We start from the raw sequence: 22,351 nt of genomic DNA on the forward strand, positions 1-22,351 counted from the left end.
TTTGTTATTAGAAAAATCCAATAAACTCAATTTTAGTCATACATTTAGGCCAAAATGTATTCAGCCACATGTCTTTGGTAAAAAAAAAGTCAATAATTGTATATTTATTGGTTTGCGCAAAAGTTGTCACATCTACAAACTAAGGTACGTTTTCTGGAATTTACGCAGCTTTTAGTTTATGACTGCCTATCTCATTTCTTGAGGTGCTAAAATGGCAGGGCAGTACAAAACCCCCCCCCAAATGACCCCATTTTGGAAAGTAGACACCCTAAGGAAATTGATAAAGAGGCATGTTGAGCCCATTGAATATTTTATTTTTTTGCCTCAAGCGATTGAATAATGACAAAAAAATATATATATATTTTTTTACACAAAGTTGTCACTAAATGATATATTGCTCACACATGCCATGGTTATATGTGGAATTGTACCCCAAAATACATTTTGCTGCTTCTCCTGAGTACGGGGATACCACATGTGGTCGACTTTTTGGAAGCCTAGCCGCGTACGGGGCCCCAAAAGCCAAGCACCGCCTTCAGGATTTCTAAGGGCATACATTTGTAATTTCACTCCTCACTACCTATCACAGTTTTGAAGGCCATAAAATGCCAAGATGGCACAAAACCCCCACAAATGACCCCATTTTAGAAAGTAGACACCCCAAGCTATTTGCTGAGAGGCATGTTGAGTCCATGGAATATTTTATATTTTGCCACAAGTTGCGGGAAAATTACAAACTTTTATTTATTTATTTTTTTCACAAAGTTGTCACTAAATGATATATTGCTCACACATGCTATGGGCATATGTGAAATGACACCCCAAAATAAGTTCTGCTGCTTCTCCTGAGTACGGGGATACCACATATGTGGGACTTTTTGGGAGCCTAGCTGCGTACGGGGCCCCGAAAACCAAGCACCGCCTCCTCACTACCTATTACAGTTTTGAAGGCCATAAAATGCCAAGATGGCACAAACCCCCCCCCAAATGACCCCATTTTGGAAAGTAGACACCCCTAAATTTAGGGGTACACTAGTGAGACTCACAGGTAAAAAAGCACCTAAGCTGTCAGTGACTGTATCAAAACGCTACAAGAAAAACTGTTAGCGATCGCAGGGATCAGGCCTGACTCTGCAAACGCTGCAGTTGTGTGTTGTGTTTTATAAGTGACAGTGATCGATCGATACTGCACTTGGGTGGGCTGGTCTGGGCTTGGCGGAGGGGCTAAACGCAGGTGCTAGCAGGTATCTGGGCTGATCCCGCTAACAATGCGTTTTGGGAAACCTAAACTGCTGGCGACGCTAATATAGATCAGATACTATATTACTAAGGGAGGTGTATGCTTTGTGCGTGGGTGTTAGCGGTACTGGCACTAACCTGACGCTGCCTGGGGCGACGCAGACCTTATCTGACCCTCAAACTTATATCACCCGCCGGGTGATCAGGGGGTTAAACCTTTATTAGGTAATAAATGGCGGGTGCCCTGAAACTATAAAAAAAATAACTAACCAACCAGCGTCACCTGTAACAGTTATATGGTGATCACTGGTGAAAGGGTTAACTAGGGGGCAATCAGGGGGCTTTATGCGGTAGTATATGGGGGTCCCTGGCGCTATAAAAAGCTGCGGCGAACCTAAATACCTACCTGCCTAACTAGCGTCACCTGTGACACTAATACAGCGATCAGAAAAACGATCGCTTATTAGGCTGGGTTCACACTGGAGCAATGCGGGTACGCCACGAATCCGCGGCGGGTTCCCGCATCGCATGCCTCCCGGCGGCAGTTCACACTGCCCTATGCGAACTGCTGGGGGTGTCATTAACATTTCACTGACACTCCCAGATCAGTTCGCATATCGCAGTGCGATCTGCAAACTCGGATCGCATGGTGTGAACACCCATGCGATCCGATTCTGCTGCGGACCAAAAAAAGGGTCCCGTGCGAGTTTGCGGCGGGTGCGACGCGAATTCAGCCATACTATCTGTATGGCTGAACTCGAATCGCACAGAGATCGGATGTGATTTGCACTGCAGTGCGGTGCGAATCACATCCGTTCTCATAAAGTGCTGCAATGTGAACCCAGCCTTAGTGGGGTGGGGGACGGGGGGTGATCACGGGGTTAAACCTTTATTGGGGGGGTTAGGGGGGTACCTTAGAACTAAAGGGGGCTAACCCTAACTGCCCTAACAGTTATTACAGTCACAAATGACACCAATGCAAAAAAAAAAATGCAATTGGTGTCACTGTGACTGGGGGGGCAGGGGTGATTCGGGGGGTGAAGGGGGGGTGAGAGTGTGCCTGGCATGTTCTACTGTGTAGTGTCGTGTTGGTGCAACTCACCGATCCTCTCTCCTCGGTGCCAGAACGAAAAATACCGACACCGATACCTCACTTCCTCTGCCTGTGTTTACATTACAGGAGAGGAAGTGATGTCACGCCTCACTTGCATTCGTCAGGAGCGATCGCGAGGGGGTGGCCATGAACAAATGGCCGCCCCCTCATCCCGGATCGCTCCTGAACGGATACCGACCGCCGCTGGCACCGGGGGGGGGGCCCGATCGGGCCCCCAACCCGCGGGAAGGCAGGGACGTACAGGTACGCCCATATGCCTGCCTGTGCCATTCTGTCGACGTACATCGTCGTGCGGCGGTCGGCAAGTGGTTAAGCAGCAGCGGGAAAACCTATTGACAGCTGATGACTCATCGGTTGTTAAGAACGCCACCACCGGCTTAGTAACAACTGCTGTTGCATTTTTTACTAAAGCCCCATACACACTATCAGATTGTCTGCTGAGTTTTTCCTTCAGATTTACCAAAACCATGTAGTAGAAGGGCCTGCCTGATTGCATACACATTGAAACTCCTAAGGTTTGACCTCATATTATATGGTTTTGGTAAATCTGAAGGAAAAACTCAGCAGACAATCTGATAGTGTGTACGGGGCTTAAGAGTTGCAGCTGCCTGTACTGTGTTTGTTGTCATTTAGGGGTTTAACTGACCATAAAACCTTTTTTTGCCAAAAAGCACCTAAAGCAAAAATTGTCATGAAAGGGGGTAAATATGGTGGAGCGGAAGTGATTAAAACCTAATTTTAGGAGTTTAAAATATTTCACCCTTGCAATTGGCTACACCCTACTTTCCTTCCTGAACTTCAAAGATTAAATGCTTGTTATGTCTAGAACTGTCCTGTAAGCTGTGACCTGCTCTGGCCACACTCTAGCCCAGCATTTCTCAATTTCAATCCTCAAGGTGCACCAACAGGTCATGTTTTCAGGATTTCCTTCAGATTAAACAGCTGTGGTAATTATGAAGGCAGTGAAACTAATCAAATCACCTGTGCAAAATAATGGAAAGCCTGAAAACATGACCTGTTGGTGCGCCTTTAGGACTGGAATTGAGAAACACTGCTCTAGCCTTCTCAACATGCAAAACAGGGTAATGTCCATGTATTGTATATGACAGAGGCTCCGCCCACAGACCAGAGCTTAGGGCAGAGGGGCTGGGTTCAAGGACTGAGTATATGTAAGTTCAGCCCTTGCAGTATGGGGAGGCCCCACTGCAAGGGTGCATTTAAAAAAAATGGTATTAAAGTGGATGCAAACCCTCACATATACCCAGTGAATTGAACAGCCTCAGATACACAAGGATGCAACAAATCTCCCTACATACATTTTTACATGTATATCTGCTGTCTTCAGCTTTATATACTGTTTAAAACGTGTTAGGATTTTCACTTCCTCATGCAGCAGTGTACACAGGGAGACAGCTGATTGGAGGAAAGGGGCACCCCCCCCCCCCCCCTCCACATAGACAGAGACTTTCAGAGCTCTGCTTTGAGTAGAGCAGCTTTCTGCTAATCTATCTATAGCACCCAACTTGACACAAATTTCAGGCTGGTTTTATCACGTGTCGGAGAACTTGTCAGAAGTCATCATGCTGATAACAGAAGAACAGGTGCGGGAGAAAGGCATGGGGCTTTGAAGAGAGATAAGAAAACGCTGCAGATATGTGCCCAGCTCAAATTTCATGATTCGGGTTTATATCCACTTTAACAACTTGCCAAGCGCTGCACGCCGATATACATCGGCACAATGGCAGCGGTGGGCAAATGGGCGTACCTGTACGTCCCCTTTAAGAGGCAAGGATAGCAGACATACGCGCCGTCAAGTGTACCGCCTTGACCGTGCATGCAGGTCTCCTGGTGATTGTGTCACGGAGTCTCAGAACGGGGAAGTGCCTATGTCAACAAGGCATTTCCCCGTTCTGGCTTGTGTCATGACAGAAATCGCTGCTCCCTGTCATCGGGAGCAGTGATTGCTGTCATGTGTCTAGTAGCCCTTCCCCCACAGTTATAATCACTCCCTAGGACACACCTAACCCCTTCATCGCCCCTCTAGTGGTTAACACCTTCCCTGCCAGTGTCATTTACACAGTTATCTGTGCATTTTTATAGCACTGATCGCTGTATAAATGACAATGGTCCCAAAATAGTGTCAAAAGTGTCCGATGTTTCCGCCATAATGTCGCAGTCCCGATAAAATTCGCAGATCGCTGCCATTATTAATAAAAAAATGTTTTAAATGAAAATGCCATAAAACTCTCCCCTATTTTGTAGACACTATAACTTTTGCGCAAACCAATTGATATACGCTTATTGCGATTTTTTTTTTTTTTTTTTTTTTTTTTTTTACAAAAAATATGTAGAATACATATTGGCCTAAACTGAGGAAAAAAATTGTTTTTTAAAATATATTTTTGGGGATATTTATTATAGCAAAAAGTGAAAAAATAATGCATTTTTTAATTTTTTTTCAAAATTGTCACTTCTTTACTTTTTGCTCTATAAACAAAAAATAACGCAGAGGTGATCAAATACTACCAAAAGAAAGCTCTATTTTTGGGGAAAAAAGGACGTGAATTTTGTTTGGGTGTTAGAGTGTTGAGACAAATCATTTAACACTGGTGATAACAATGATCAGCTTTTATTTGTCTAAAATCTTTATCCCCCAAAGAAAAAAAAAACTGTTGTAACTGCAGTGAAAGTTAGTTTGGCTTAATTTGATAATGTATCCAAATCTGCTAGTACATCTAACACGGCTCCCCCTGTCCCAGACTGACAATACTGCTGTCATCCCGAGTGGAGGCACTCTAATTTAGGAGGTTTGTTACTTGCCAGATCACCAGGTGAAAAAAGCCTTACTTTTTTTTTTTTTTTTTTTTTTTTTTTTTAGTACCGCTTTTAAATTCCTGGAGTTGGACTTTATGATTAACATTTTATTTATACATACGTAGGTTTGTGTAGTTTTGAAATGATTTGCATGTTCAGAGACCGGCTTGAAGCTTGAAATGAAAGTGTGCTCCTTATGCTGGGTTTTCATTTGACTTCATATGCATGCCTTTGTATGAATAAATGATTTCATGCTTCGTGTGAACCTTTCACTAGCTGTGGCCATTAATGGGTGAAAGTGGCATATGGTGTGGAATTGTGACAACTACAGAGGCCTTTTAAACTAGCTGACTTAACCTTTTATTGGTTAGCCACATAATGCTCATTGAAATGCAAATTTTCAATATCCAACATCTGACTGCCCATTCCCTGTGTGTTTGCTAAGCAAATGTAGTAGTTTAGGTATTCCATTGCTAAGCAAACCAACAAAAATAAAGCCACATTTAAATTATAAAGCATTTTGTGTTGATTGAAACGGTTCTACTTTTACCAGTCAGAAGTCAATCTTGTAATAATATCTTCTTTTGCTAACCCTGCAAACAGTAAAATGGTTGTAAACCTCTGTCATGAAATATGAAAAGAGCATAAACTTCTATAGTGTGAACTTGTCTCAATCCAGAGCACTAATACCGCGTACACATGATCAGACTATCCGGCGGACAAACTGCCGGAAAGTCCGCCGGACTTTCCGAACGAGCAGACCTGCCCACACACAACTGGACTTTTCCGGCAGACTAGGTCCGCTGGACTATGGCGTGAGTCCGCCGGACTTTTGAAATGAACGGACTTGCCCACACACGGAGAAAAGTCAGTTCGTTCATTTTGAACTCGGCTCCAGGTAGCCGGGACTAGCGAAGGAAGTCAATAATTGACACGTCGCTGGCCCCGTCACCTGGTATGGACCCTCTGGGGAGAGTTCTGACTCACTCGGGCCCCGCAGTGACTGGCGGCCCTTCTCTGATGTGTCAGAGGACGCTGACCAGGACTGATCAGACAGTGAGGATGGTTCCGGGTCCGTGCAAGGCAAAACGTTAGTTGGAGCACTTATCACAGCTGTGCGTGATACCCTGAAAATACAGGATACAGCAGGATCCTCTGCTGAGGTAACGGTCCCTTTTGGGACCGTAAGCCAGCCTGTACACCTAAGGGGTTTCCGTATGTGACTTATTTCGATAAGTTCATATACAAGGAATGGGGAAGCTCGCAACGGACCTTTTCTGCCTGGTGAGAATCTCGGCTGTCAGACCAAAGGGTCTGTAAAACTGATTTCACCTGGCTACAAGATAGAGTTCCTCTCTTGGCCACCTTGGCTAGCCGGGAGGCCCTTTTTGGAGCAGTAAGGGACCTGCTCAGCCATGGGGTGATAGTGCCTGTTCCAGAAACAGAAAGGTTTCAGGCATTCTATTCCAATCTGTAGTCCCCAAAAAGGACCTAAAAGCCCTTAATTGCTCTGTGAAAGGACAGAGGTTCAGAATGGCATCAGTTCGCTCCGTAGTGGCTGCACTCCATCGGGGGGACTCCCTGGCGTCTGTGGACATCCAGGACGTGTACTTGCATATACCCATATGCCTCAGGCATCAGAGGTTTCTGCGATTTGCAGTAGGGGAAGATCACTACCAGTTTGTGGCTCTCCCCTTTGGCTTGGCCTCAGCACCCCGAGTCTTTACCAAGGTATTGGCTCCAATTTTGGCGTGGTTGTGACAACGTGGGATCACAATCATGGGTTACCTAGATGATCTCCTGAGAGCAGATTCCGCCTCAGAATTGAAGGAGGATGTGGCAATCACCATGCAAACCCTGCAGGAATTTGGGTGGGTGTTGAACCTCAAAAAGTCGGTTCTTGTGCCGACTCAATGCCTGGAGTACCTAGGCTTGCTGTTGGACTCCGTGGAAGCGAGAGCTTCTCGCTTCAGACAAACTGCAGACTCTCAGAGCCGCGGTGAAGCTGTTGATGAACCGCAGGTGGTCGTCGCTGTGCTTCTGCATGTGACTCCTGGGCCTCATGGTGGCCTCCTTTGAGGCGGTATTTTATGCCAAATTTCACACCAGAGTCTTGCAGAAGGAGATATTGGCAAAATGGGACAAATCTCCATTATCCCTGGATCGGCAGATTCAGGTAAGCCAGTTAGTCAGGGACTCTCTTCTCTGGTGGCTGAGATCTCCGGCCCTTCGGTCCGGGAAATCGTTCCTACCTCTTCATTGGACAGTGATCATAACGGACGCCAGCCTGACTGGCTGGGGTGGCGTACTGGGAGTACAATCAACCCAGGGCCTCTGGTCAAGGGAGGAATCCCAGTTGCCGATCAGTGTGTTCGAACTTCGAGCGATCAGGCTATGCCTCTCTACATGATGAGACTACAAGGGCGTCCGATCAGGATCCAGTCAGACAACGACACGACGGTGGCATATGTCAACCATCAAGGAGGAACTAGAAGCTCGGCTGCAGTACGGTAGGATGCTCACATCCTTCGGTGGGCAGAGCGGCACGTACCGGCCATATACATCACGGGAGTAGAAAACTGGCAGGCGGACTATCTAAGTCGTCAGATGCTGGACCCAGGAGAGTGGTCACTGCATCAGGAGGTGTTCAGGCTTCTTTGCCTGTGGTGGGGCACACCAGATGTGGATCTCCTGGCCTCTCGGCTCAATCAAAAGGTGCGAAGGTTCATGTCCAGGACAAGAGATCCCTGGGCGGACGCGTCGGACACATTGGTGGCTCCATGGGAGCAGTACCGACTGATTTACACCTTTCCTCGGATAAAACTGTTACCACGACTGCTCCGCAGAGTGGAGGATGAGGGCATTCCAGTGATACTGATTTCCCCAGATTTGCCTCAGCGTCCTTGGTACGCTGACCTAGTACGCTTGGTGGCGAGAAGACCTTCTGTCACAAGGTCCGATTCTCCATCCTGCTTTACCATCGCTGGTTTTAACAGCATGGCTGTTGAAAGACAGATGCTAAGGAACTGAGGTCTGTCTGACTCTGTGATTTCCACTATGTTGAGGACACGAAAATCTTCTCGGAAGATATACCATTGTACGTGGAAGGCCTATATCTCTATGTGTGAGGAGATGGGGTGGCGTCCGCGCACCTATTCCTTTTCCAGGATCCTGCTGTTCCTACAGTGAGGAGTGGACCAGAAACTGGCTTTAAGCACCATCAAGGGACAGATATCAGCCCTGGCTGTCTTCCCCCCCCCCCCCCCCCCACGATCCCTGGTGTCTCGCTCTCTAGTGAGCACCTTTTTACAAGAATCCGGCATGTAGTCCCACTGGTGCATCCACCTTTACCTCCGTGGGATCTGAACCTGGTGTTATTGGCGCTTCAGAAACCGCTGTTTGAGAACATCAGGGAAATCCCTTTAACACTCTCTCAGAAAGTGGTCTTTCTGGTGGCCTTTACATCGGCCAGGAGGGTTTCGGAACTGGCGGCCTTGTCTTGCAAGTCAACCCTATCTAATTATCCACAAGGATAAGGTGGTGTTGCGTCTGCAACCTTCTTTTCTACCGAAGGTGGTTTCGGCTTTTCACCTCAATGAAGACATTGTGTTACAATCTCTGTGTCCTAAACCAACACATCCTAAGGAGGTGGCCCTCCATTCCCTGGACGTGGTCCGGGCTCTAAGGGTATATCTGTATGCCACGGCTCCCTTCCGAAAGTCAGATTCTGTTTGTTTCGGTAGCTGGTCCGAAAAAAAGACTGGTGGTCTCGTCATCCACCATTTCCAGATGGATCAGACAGATCGTGGTCCAGGCTTACGCCTTGAAGGCAGGTGCCCCCCTTTCCTGTCGTGGCCCATTCCACCAGGGCAATTGGGACCTCTTGGGCTTTCCGACATAGCCGCTCAGGTGTGTAAGGCGGCGACTTGGTCGTGCGTTCACACTTTTTTAAAAAGTTCTACAAAGTTGATGTAAGCACATCTTCTGATGCCTGCTTTGGCCGCAAAGTTTTGCAGGCGGCCGTGTTATGTTGCAATTTTACACTCTTTCTTCTGTTAAGAGAAAGTTACCTTTTTTGAATGTCGGTGCACTCTGCTGCATATGTTGAATGCAAGTTCTGATGCGGTTGGTTCAGATGGTGACTCCCCCGTTAGCGGCACCTCTGGTCGTGGGTGAAATTATCTTGCTGTTCCCACCCCTCGTTATGACACTGGGGACGTTCCTACGGTCAAGATTACTGGAGCTGTGTCCGTCAATGAACGAAAGAGAAAATAGGTTTTTTGTACTCTCAGTAAAATCCTTTTCTCTGGAATTCATTGACTGACACAGCACCCTCCCTTCTTATTGGTTAACGTTATACTGCTTGTTGACGTACTGAGCTGCAGGAAGCAGGCTGAGGGGTTATTACCAGAGGGACCGCCCCCTGGGCAGAACTGTACAATTCTGTTTCACATGTATTACATGTTCTGCCTAGTCCTCTCTTGAAGGTGGCGTAATAACCCCACGGTCAAGATTACTGGAGCTGTGTCCGTCAATGAACTTCAGAGAAAAGGATTTTACGGTGAGTACAAAAATCCCATTTTTTTTATTTATTTTTTACACCAAGCGAAAAAAAAAGGTGACCGAGCGCATAGCCTGTAATTGACAGCCCCTGTTGTGCTCCTGTGTGTTGTGAGAAGAAAGGGGGGGGGGGGGGGTTCTGTCCCTTCTCTCCAGTCAGGAGTGGTTCGGGTGTTTATTATTTTACTTTTTTTTGTAAACTAAAATCCTCTAATACCTGGAGGGACCCACCACTTTTTTCTTGTGTGGAGAAGTATACACTTATACAGTATATTGATGCACCAGTTCTCTCATATCTATTTTTTGTGTGTATATATATATTGTTCCGATTTTTTTTTTTTTTTTTTTTTTTTTTTACCTAATTATCTTGATGCTAGGATGTGCAAAAATATTGTGCTTCTCATTTAGTATTGCCAACCAATTATTAACCTCTTGCTGACCGTATAACTTGCATATACGGTGGCTAGGTGGCTCTGCTGTGCTGGATCACATACCTATCACATGATCTGACACTTCTGGATTGGGCAGGGAATGCATGTGTGCCGTCGCCGGTGGCCCGCTCCTGCTGTGATTATACACAGCAGGAGCTAATCTGTGAGAACTGTAGGCTTGATGTCTGCCTGTGTTCTGTCAAAGTGCCCCCTAACGAAAAAATGTCTGGGTGGAACTGCGCATGAGCCTCAGAACAGCTGAGTTTAAGATCAGCTGTTGTCTTGTGTTTCCGAGGGACGTTCATGTAGGTGAGGGACGGATATTTACATGAAGGGAGCGGATATTTCAATGATGGCCAGTGCTAAGGGCCAAATTTTTATCGATGGCCAAATAAATCTGCTAAAGAAATCTTTATGTAATATAGAAAAAGCTGCCCTTCAGTTGACGAAACGCACCCCGCAAGCGTTCAAAATGAATAGCACCTAAAGATTTATTTTGTAGATTTCTTTGGCCATGGATACAATTTCTGTCCCCAGCACTGCCTATCATTGAAATATCCGCCCCTTCACGTAAATATCCGCCCCTCACCTACAAGAATGTGCCTCGGCAATGCAAGACAGCAGCTGATCTTAAACTCAGCTGTTCTGAGGCTCCGTTCTGCTCAGTTCCACTTGGGCACTATTCGATAGCCGAACACTTCTCGACAGAACACCGGTACTCGCCGATCATCCAGCAGAGAGCCAGCATGTCGGTCAGATCGACAGATCGCTTTTATGACAGGAGGGAAGGCCTGGACACTGTGTGTCTGCAAAGCAGGAACATAGTCCCATGTCTTCCTTTAGTAAAAGCACCTCCTACAGTATGGCTGAAATCCCATCGCACAGAGATTGCATGCGTTTTGCAGTACGGTGTGAATCGCATCCGATGTTGGACATCGCTGCAGTGTGGTTCGACACTAATGCCGCTTACACACGATCGGAATTTCCAGTAAAAGACCAATGAGCTCTCATTGGAAAATGCGACCATGTGTAGGCTCCTTCGGAATTTAGCTGGCCGAATTGACCGCCAGCAAAAATTTGTGAGCATGTTCTCAATTTTTCAGACGGAATAACTTTCTATCGGAAATTCTGATCATGTGTATGCAATTCCGATGCACAAAAACTCACGCATGCTCAGAGATTCAACTACGAGATTGATGCTATTGGCTACTTGGTATTGAACTTCCTTTTCATAGTCCCGTTGTACATCACCGAGTTCTTGATGGTCGGAATTTGGTGTGACCGTACGTATGCAAGACAGTTTGATCGGAATTTCGTCAGGAAAACCATCAGCTTTTTCCGACCAAAATTGTACACTGCATTAGACCTGAGGCAGTTTTCAGACGTTTTAGCGCTGGAAAAAGCGCCTGAAAACTGCTTCCCATTCTCTGCAATGGTTGCTTTCACACCCGGGCGGCGTACTTGCAGGACGTTCAAAAAAATCCTGCAAGCAGCATCTTTGGGGCGCTTTGGGAGCACTGTATACAGCGCTCCCAAAGCACCCCTGCCCATTGCAATAAATCAATGAATGGGCAACGCTTCTGAAGCGCTGCAACACAGGAGTTTTTAACCCCTTCTTTGGGGTTAAAAGAGCCCCACTAGTGGCCAAAAGCGCTGATTGAACATCTATGAAGTGCTGCTAAAACGAGTGGTGCTTTACTGCTAACGGGCAACGCTTTGTGTGAAAGCAGCCTAACTGCGCAATTTAGTGCCTGAGAATAAACCCGTGTTTGTAAGATGCGCAGAGGTGCCTATGAGAATTAATCGCACGTGTCTCCTGCACCCCAGGAGTCTAATAATTTTCCATAGTTCTGAATTTAAGGACAATTAAGCCTATTACACACGTGCCAAATGTTCTTGCGGCATCAGCCGGTACAATAGAAACCAGTCGCCGAAGGGTCGTAACAGAAAAAGGTCTGCCGTCTGGTTTCCGATTGGAGTGTTTTGGCTTGGGGGGGTGTCCCCCTGTCAGAACAGAATAGCACAGCAGGGGAGATTGCGGTACTAACATCGGATTGTTAGTACAGCGGCCCTGACCTGCTGGGTTGAACAAAAAAACTAGTAGTGTGTACGAGGCTTTAATAATGTACAAATTATTAGATCTTTCAGCCCAGGCAGCTAGGTATTTTTGTTACGTTATTGTGTTACTTATTTAGGTGTGAATATTGCTTAGTAATTGGCATTAATAAGCACAATGATTTGATTATTATTTGCTTTATATTCTCTGTAAATCAAAAAGGTTGTTGTGTTTGCCTTTATTTTACCAGTTTAGCAAAGATTATATTTGGTCTAATGTGTAACTTCTGTTAATATTGTTTTTCTTTATGTGCTTTCATTTAGCCATGTCTCAGATTTTTACTTCTTTGCAACCCCCTTTAGGTGACCGAGATACAGGACTGGAGTGCATCAAGTCCACACAGTGCTGCTTATGTTCTCTGGGACAATGGTGCTAAAAACCTCTACAGAGTTGGCTTTGAAGGCATGGTAAGTAGTTCCAAGATTACATAAAAACAAGGAATGCTTTGGAGTGGGGGAGGTTGAAGTTGAATACAGTGGCTTTCTTTTGTATGCTCCTTTCTCTTCTGTCTTTTGTTACATCTGCTACTAGTTTGGGTGCTTCATTTAAGTTCTTTTGTCAGCTAAGCAATTATTACCTTTTCAATAGGGTCGAAATGGTTGGTGTTTTTTGTGTATTTTGATCATCACAGCTGTTCTAATGCTACTTTTTTATCTACTTAAGCTGGTCAGCAGGGACCGGCTGAGATTTGAACTATTTATGGGCATGCCGATTGATCCATCGATCGACAACCAGCTTTGGATTTTTGCATGCGATTATTGCTAGCAATAATCACTGTGTTCTGCCAGCAGGGGCGGCTCCTTGCCCCCGGGAGATTGATTTTCTTTTCTTCAACCCGTGGTTGCAGAAAATTTCATGCATCTTTTTTTGCTAGAAAAGCACAGCATGCAGGAAAATTTCTGTTTTAACTTTTCAGTAACTTTACAAACCTCCATTAATTACTGAAATTTCACAATATACATCTTACAATCATAATTTTGCAAACAGACTAATTTTATGATTAAAAGCAATCCTTGACCTCCTGCCAGGTGACTTGATGTTCTCTCAGGATGCAGGCAGGACAAAGCATTTTCCACTAAGCCAGCCATACATTGATCAAAATTCGTCTGATTCAGCAGTGAGTGAACCACCACAGAAAGCCATAAATATTTGTTGCCAACTTCCCTAAATTGTGGAAAAGATATAAGTATCCCCAAAGTTTCTAATGGGAATTTAAAGGCAACTTATGGTCAAAAGCCTGCCTACCTGCCCCCCCCCCCCCCCTCTTATTCTCTATAATACCTGGCCACCTGTGGCTACGCTCAGTGGTTCCCAGGGGGGATCCCAGTGTGGATCATGTGGGGCCCCGGCTGTCTGCTTGGGGGCACCTGAGACACCTCAAGCTGAGGCACAGTGAAACTTCTTCATACACCTTTGCCGATTCACATATGCTATTCATAGGGGTGAACTCAATTTTTGTGACTCTCTTAAACACCCCTGAAGAAAGGATTGAACCCTTCCTGAAACGCGTCAGTTATATAGAGAAGAGTGTCACAGAAGTGTCATCAAAATCTACATACCCTAACAAGTCAGCTATTTTATCACTTACGACTTTGTTTTTATCATTAATACTGATGATGTACTACACTTTTATATGTAGGTAATAATAAAATATAAAGCCTTTATATCAGGGCTCGACAAAACCCGGGTGCCAGGTCGCATTTGCGACCTGGCGCCTGGGGCAGCACAGCTGGGGGTATCCTGTCTCCGCGGACCCCCCCGGCGTGATCGCGCCACGTCACCACCGGCCAGTAATTGAGCCGCCGCCGGCCAGTAATTGAGCCGCCGCCGGCCAGTAATTGAGCCGCCGTCGGCCAGTAATTGAGCCGCCGCCGGCCAGTAATTGAGCCCCCGGCTTTGAGGCCTTCTGCGATCATATGGTTCCTTCTGCAATCTGGCGCCCTCTTGTGGTGGCCGTTGGAATTACAACCAGCAATGCTAATGGAGCTTCCCCTGCCTGCCAGCCTATCTCCTTCCCTTTACTCAGAACCCCTAAACATTATATATATATATATATATATATATATATATATATATATATATATATATATATATATATATATATATATATATATATATATATAATTTTATTCTAACACCCTAGAGCAGGGGTTGACAAATTTGCTTGGAATCTAGGAGCCAGGTCCGTGACGGCGATCCGGACCTGTCCCTGGCCTGACATGGAGACGAGTGAGGGGAAGATAGCAGCGCCGTCGCCGCCCCCCCGTCTCCAAGTCATTGCCCATAGCTCTTAGAGGGCCATTTTTTTTTTTTTTCAAATGCATTTTAGTGTAAATATGAGATCCGAGGTCTCTCTGACCCCAGATCTCATATTTAAGAGGACCTGTCATGCTTTTTCTATTACAAGGGATTTTTACATTCCTTGTAATAAGAATAAAAGTGACACAACATTTTTTTTAAAAGAACAGTGGAAAAAAAAAAAAGTTAAAATAAGCAGAAAAAATAATAATTTTTAAACGCGCCCTGTCCTGCCCGCATATAAAATCGGTGTTCAAACCACACATAGGAGGTAGCGCCGTGATCGGTAGAGCGAGAGCAATAATTCTAGCCCCAGACCTCCTCTGTAACTCAAAGCGTGCAACCTTTAGAATTTTTTTTAAACGTCGCCTATGGAGATTTTAAAGGGTAAAAGTTTGTCGCCATTCCATGAGCGGGTGCAATTTTGAAGCGTGACATGTTGGGTATCAATTTACTCGACGTAACATTATCTTTCACAATATAAAAAATAATTGGGCTAACTTTACTGTTGTCTTATTTTTTTATTAACTAAATTATTTTTCCCAACAAAAGTGTGCTTGTAAGTCCGCTGCACAAATACGGTGTGACAGACAGTATTGCAACAACCACCATTTTATTCTCTAGGGTGTTAGAATAAAAAATATATATAATGTTTAGGGGGTTCTAAATAAAGGGAAGAAGAGGCAGGTAATATAAAACAGTCATTAGCATTGCTGGTTTGTCATACCAACGGCGACCACAAGAGGGCGCCAGATTCCATAAGGAATCATAGGACCGCAGAAGGCCTCAAAGCCGCGGCCTAAATTTTCGGCCGCCGGCGGAACGGCCCGACGCGATCACGCTGGGGGGTCCACAGAGACAGGATACCCCCAGCTGTGCTGCCCCAGGTGCGAGGTCCCTATTTCTAGTCGCCAATGCGACCTGGCGCCCGGGTTTTGTCGAGCCCTGCCCTAGAGAGTAAAATGGTGGTCGTTGCAATACTGTCTGTCACACCGTATTTGCACAGCGGACTTACAAGCGCACTTTTTTGGGGAAAATTTACTTCATTAAAAAAAAAAAAAAGACAACAGTAAAGTTAGCCCAATTTTTTTTTATATTGTGAAAGATAATGTTACGTCGAGTAAATCGATACCCAACATGTCACGCTTCAAAATTGCGCCCGCTCATGGAATGGCGACAAACTTTTACCCTTTAAAATCTCCATAGGCGACGTTTAAAAAATTCTACAGGTTGCACGTTTTAAGTTACAGAGGAGGTCTAGAATTATTGCTCTCACTCTACCGATCGCAGCGATATCTCACATGTGTGGTTTGAAGACCGCTCTCATATATGCGTTCGCTTCTGCACGCAAGCTTGGCGGGACAGGGCGCTTTTAAAAATTTTTTTTTTTTCTTATTTTAACTTATATTTTGTATTTTTTTCACTGTTCTTTAAAAAAATAAAAATAAATGTGTGTCACTTTTTATTCCTATTACAAGGAATGTTAAAATCCCTTGTAATAGAAAAAAGCATGACAGGTCCTCCTTATATATGAGATCTGGGGTCAGAGAGACCTCGGATCTCATATTTACACTAAAATGCAATTTAAAAAAAAATTGTCATTTGAAAAAAAAAAAAAAAATCTCCCTCTAAGAGCTATGGGCAATGACTTGGAGACAGGTGGGGGGCTGGGGGCTATCTTCCCCTCACTCGTCTCCATGTCAGGCCAGGGACAGGTCCAGATCGCCGTCACGGACCTGGCTCCTAACTTTTTTAGCTGGCTCCTAGATTCCAAGCAAATTTGTCAACCCCTGCTTTATATAACAAGTTCAACCGTTGGTAAACTTTTAACCATCTGACATCCATGCTATGGCCGAATGACGGCCACAGCGCGGATGTGAATTCCTGGGAGGCCGTCATATGACGGCCCCCCCTGTGCACGCTGTGGTCACCAAGTTACTGAGACTCGGATGATCACCGATCTGAGTAAGAGGCCGGTCCCGGCCCCTTACCATGTGATCAGCTGTCAGCCATTGACAGCTGATCACATGATCAAAACAAAAGTTCAGTGATCGTTTTTTTCACGCTGACAGCGGAGGATAAAAAAAAAGCCGATCACCAGCTCAGTTTAAAGGGACAAAACGGTCCCAAAACTGAAGAGGCAATTATGCCTCATAAATTGAACCTGAAAGTGCCCACAAGTGCCACCTATCTATGCCCACAAGTGGTGCCAATCAGTGCCACATAGAAGTGCTGCCGATCAGTGTAACCGATCAGTGCCCATCACTGACACCCATCAGTGCCCATCGCTGCCGCCTCATCGGCATACATCAATGAGGGACAAAAATTACCCGTTTAAAATTTTTATAACAAAATAATAAAAAAGAGAGTTTTTTTTATTTTTTATTTTTTTTTTATTCTGTCTTTTTACATTTTTTTTTAACAAAACAAAATCGCAGAGGTGATCAAATACCACCAAAAGAAAGCTCTATTTGGGTACAGTGTTGTATGACCCTGCAATTGTCTTTCAAAATGCGACAGCGTTGAAAGCTGAAAATTGGTCTGGATAGGAGGGAGGTTTAAGTGCCTAGTAAGCAAGTGGTTAAAGTCCCATTAGTACCTTTTGGGGGTTACTTATGTCTTTTCTGGTTCAGTAGTGAGTGGTCACATTTCAATTTCATGTATGGGCGCTGGGTCTGTACAGAAGTTGATCTACTAATCGACGTCTGTACAACCACCCTGATGGATTATCCTCACTCGATCAGTGTTGCAGGCTATAGCCTGCAACCTTGATCAGTGTATTCTGATGGCAGGGAAGTCTCCCTGTTGTCAGAATACAATGGCTCGGTGGAAAGGATTCCCTCTTCCACTTTGAGTGTATGGATGGGAAGAACTGAGCCACCCAACTCTATGGGCTGCCTTGGTAGACTATACACCAATGAACATTATAGCAATACAAGAAGTCACAAGGTGAGAGGCTGCAGCAGGAGCTGGTTTGTGTCATTTTTGAACAGCTGCAAAAACATTTGATGTTAAAGTGTTTGCTATCCCAACATTTCATATTCCTGATATGTGCCTGCTGTAGCATGTACTTGTATGAAAAAGTATCCTGTTCTCTTTGTATTGATTCCTGATGTTCCTGCCAGTCCCTCTGCTTTCCTAATAAAAACTGACCACACTAAGCAGCATAACACACTGGGGTCAGTTCTCTAGCTGTGCTGGTTACTCGGCCTGCTCTCCTCCAATGATCAGACTTGTCCTGACACGCCTCCCCTGCACAGCCATTCACTGGAAAGCTCAGTGTGCTGCTGTTTCTCCTCCTCCTCCTTTTTTTTTATTTTTTTTATTTATATCTTTACAGAAATGTTTTTTGCCTTTTCATTTCAGTTTTTTAACTGAATTTTTTGTTTTACAAGGTGATAGTTTTCAATCATTGTAAGTTCACTGTAAAGCCCAACTTCTGCCATATTTTTTTTCCACTGCTTGCATAGTGGAATCCTGTCTGGGAGCTTTAAATTTCCTTTTCTGCCTACCCCCAACAGTGACAAAACTGCCACTCTGGGAATACCTGTCCCAAATTGCAGAGCGTGCATTAATGACACGTGTGCCTGAGATCTCCTGTACCAGACCTAAATGAAAGAGTGCTTACTACTCCATTCTTGTGTTTTACTGCTTCTCCTGACAATGCATTTGTAAGAGCTTCTTTCCTGGAATCTTGAAAAAAAGTAATAACTGTATACTACCGGCTTTCAATATATTAAATGAAATTAGTTGCAGTAAGCACATTCTGTTATGAGTGGCTGATGCTCATAGAACATTGCAGGACATGTGAACAGCACAAGTGACTGACATAAGTTACCTCTGATGAGCATCCTGTGTTTGTACTGCTTCTGCTTACTGTACAAATTCTATTTTCCTTGATGCCGGATACTACAACAGTTCTTTCCTCCTGGAGAATCCTATTGTTCGCTCTCTCCCCTTCCTCTTTCCTAATCCACCCGCAAAAAGTTGGTTATTCTCACAGAACGCAAGGTGCTCTGTGAATGTACAAGGGTAAAGGAGGGGAGAGACTGTTTAAACAGCACCTTCCTTTCTCCATTCAAGAAACCCCTTTTGGGAAGTGAATACAAGGCTTTTTCTAAAAGGGTGTGGGGAGAGGGAATACCAGGATCTTTTACTGTATGAGAGATGTAACTTTGTCACATCAGTAGAAGAGCACTGTGAGTTATCCTGCATCAATGATGATAGGATTTGTACAGTAAACAGTCATCCACGTATACAATACTCATCATTAAAGATGATGTATATGACATTCAGTCATTTAGAGGACAGTTAAAAAAATAAAATAGAATAAAACCTCTGGCTATTATTGGGTATTCACATCAAACCCAAAATTGGTTTACCAAAATTGAAATTAAATCCTAAGTGCATCCAAAATCAAAAACAGAAATATCAGCACAATGGATATAACTTACAATCAAGTAGGATGTGTCCCTTCTGCTGATTCCTCTGCTGTTAGTAGTAAACCTCCTCCATTCTGGTTCCCCGCTTCTGTAGTCTGCTGGTGCGGCAAGAGTTGTTACTACTAAGGGGCTGTCACAGGCTCTCCTCAAGAGAACCTGACTATGCTTGCCCTTTCCGCCTAGCTGCTCCATTCATTGAACCTATACCACAGCTTCTGTGACTGATACAGGATCTATGAAGGCAGGGGGCAGAGCTATCAATCATCTGCCCATCCTCTATTCTTAGATAGTGTTTCATTCATCGAAGTTGTATGGTTGCATAAAGATGCAGGCATAGTCAGGCTCTCTTGATGAGAGCTTATGACGGTTGTAATAACCTCCGCCGCACTGGAAGATTACGGCAATGGGGATGAGGGAAGCAGGATACAGGAGGATTACTAACCGTAGAAGAATCGGCACAAGGAACACATCCTACTGACAGTAAGTTATGTCCTCTGTGCTGATTTTCCCGTTTTTGATTTTGACTGAACATAGGCTTAAATTGTAAGTAGTTTAATTAATGATCTGTAAAATGTATAGTTTAAATGCTTGAATACGCATTTGTTAAATTTTTTTTTTTTCTTTAGTCGGATCTGAAATGTGTGCAAGATGCCAAAGGAGGATCGTTTTACAGAGACCATTGTCCTGTACTGGGTGAGTGAGGATTCATTTTTCTGAAGCTACCAGCAGTAGTTGTTAGGACTGCTGATTGCTGTATCATCCAAAACTCTAAATACTAACTTTACAGTAATGGCTCTTATTGTTTTATGCAAAGCCTTTATACCAAATGGAACAAGAATTGTTTCTATAACAGCTTAAAAGATGAGTTCAGCTTGTGAGTCAAGTAGTCAATCTAAATGTGTTAATGCATTTAACACTACTCTACTACCTTCTCCACAAATTGACATTGCTGCTGTCCTAATGTGTCTCTGTTGCTTCTGCATACAGAGTAGAGAAACAAAGCCTCGTACACATTACCCAGCGGGTTGAATGAAAAAACAAAAAACTGACAGCTCAGGTCGGAGCCACTGTACTAACAATCCAATGTTAGTACAGCATTCTCCCCTGCAGTGCTATTGTGTTCTGGGCGGGGGGGGGGGGAGGGGCAGCCCCCCACCCGAACACTTTGGTCAGCGCTCTCTGCCATTGGCTGAGAGGGATGTGTGGGGGCAGTTCAACAGACCTTTTTCACTCATGACCCTTCCACAGAAGCTGGCCGCTGTACACACAGACAGAATGTTGGCTAGTTTCTATTGACCCAGCCGATGCCAGTGTGTAATAGGCTTATGATAGTGAGTTACTGGCTCAAACATTAGGTGAAAAAAAAAGAACCTATCGCATTCAAGGATTGGCAATCTGCAGTATATAACATTTTTGTTTTTGGTGTTAATGCTGCTTTAAATTGTACATTCACAGAAAACCTATATTGACACTGTCGCAAAGATTGTGAGATTTACAAAATGTTCCCTGGACATTGAGGTACACTACAATTAATAACAGAACCGAAGAACTCCAAGGAATTAACATGTAACTATAGGAGCATGGAGTTGCTGGTGGTCAAGGGATGTCCCATCCATTTTTTTTTTGCCCAATTTTAAAAGCTTAGGCAACAAGGAAGGGTGGCACTGGAATGGAATTTATTTATAGGTTTAGTGCATTTGTTGTACATTTATATTTGCTGGTGCTCTCAAATGCCTTTCTTTTTTTATTTATTTTTTTACTTAGGTGAGCAAAATGGTAATCGCAATCCAGGTGGTCTGATCATTGGTGATCTTGTGAATATTGATCTAGAACTTGAAATTGTTCAGTCATTGCAACATGGTCATGGAGGCTGGACTGATGGCATGTTTGAAACACTTACAACTACGGGCACGGTCTGTGGCATTGATGAAGATCATGATATTGTAGTACAGTACCCAAGTGGAAATAGGTAAGCTCAGAAATTCACACATGGCTCTTATTAGTAAGGTGCTTTTCTAATTGGTAGAACAAGCCTTCCAGCCTAAAGCTGTATTTACACAGGTGTTTAGCCACAGTGGGAATCCCAGCAGCAGGAATCTGATTCTTGCTGCTGGGTTTGATAGTGTTGAGTGGATTGTTGCAGCAACTGAACCCTGTTTACTGCAATGACAGTCTGTTGGTGGCTGCAGCTATTTGTAATTGCGTCTGGATTCACTTTGTGTGGACAGCCACTAATATATGTCATTGCAGTGTACAGTAGGCTATCCGCAGCTATCCACTTACAGCTGCAAACCACAGCTCTCTGCTTACAACAGCTAAACGCCCATGCAGTTGCAACATAACTTAAAATTAAAAGCATTGACCAGCAGGTGCCTGCTATTTCCTTTTGTTAGACCGATATCTTCCTCTTTGCCCCCTCTTAGGCCTTTTTCACACTGGTGCCACGCATTTCCAGGGCAACAAATGTGCATAAATACTATTTCCCATTACATCCTTTGTAATGCTACGCACTGCAGTTGTGCTGCACTTTGAAAGGTTCTGCATGCTGAATCTTTTTCAAAAGCAAACCAAAAAGGCAGCTTCCATTGTAAGTTAATAGGAACACATCGGTGTGAAAGGGCTCCTAAACTGGTTTTGTTTGTTAGTAAGAATTTAATCTTTGATTTCTGGACCTTCCCACTCCCACTTTGGACAGGGGAAAAGGAAATGGGTCTAAATAGTTCCAAGCACTGGGAAGCCAAGCCCTTAAAAAAGCCAAGATGAAGAAACTTTTTAGCAAAGGTAGTATGATAGCTTGTATCTTCTTTTAGGTAGGGCTTTTAACATTTTAAAATGGTTACATAGTTGGTAAGGTTGAATAAAGACACCAGTTTATCCTGTGTATATCCATGTATGTTGTGATCACAAAGTTGCCCATCATTAGTTTTTGAAACTATCAATGCTCCCTACTGAAACCACTGCTTGTGGAAGGGAATTCCACAACCTTACCGCTCTGACAGTAAAGAACCCTCTACTCGGTTTAAAGTGTAAGTTAACCTTTACAGAAAATCTGTAAGGTGAACTTACACTGGAAGCCTTTCCCATCGTATCTGGTCCCGCTAACCTGGAGTCTGGCGATTCCCTGATTCTGACAGATCATATAGCCGCTTACCAGTCTGGGGATTTGAAATCCCCGTGGCTTTCTCTCCTCTTTGCCTGTGGTGACAGGACGGGCTACGTGGGTACTGATTGGTCGATGCCACCCACGTGACGGCGCCATTTACGTTGCTCCTGTATGTACCTCCTTACAAGGTACATTTAGGAGATTAAGCCAAGGGATTTCTAAGCCTCGGACCAG

At 44.4% G+C, this 22,351-nt stretch overlaps 1 protein-coding gene across 2 annotated transcripts in view; it reads left to right on the forward strand.

The window, feature by feature from the left end:
• MIB1 (MIB E3 ubiquitin protein ligase 1) overlaps positions 1–22,351 on the forward strand; it is a 131,790-nt gene that overhangs the window by 14,787 nt on the left and 94,652 nt on the right. For both annotated transcript variants that reach the window (XM_077492557.1, XM_077492556.1), the window contains exons 4-6: positions 12,577–12,681; positions 19,641–19,707; positions 20,779–20,983. In XM_077492557.1, the coding sequence (XP_077348683.1) occupies positions 12,577–12,681; positions 19,641–19,707; positions 20,779–20,983 (377 nt within the window). The remainder of the gene's footprint in view (positions 1–12,576; positions 12,682–19,640; positions 19,708–20,778; positions 20,984–22,351) is intronic.

This window comes from Lithobates pipiens, unplaced genomic scaffold, assembly GCF_037356315.1.
Source record: "Lithobates pipiens isolate NorthernLeopardFrog02 unplaced genomic scaffold, aLitPip1_a1.2 Scaffold_19, whole genome shotgun sequence".
NCBI lineage: Eukaryota > Metazoa > Chordata > Amphibia > Anura > Ranidae > Lithobates > Lithobates pipiens.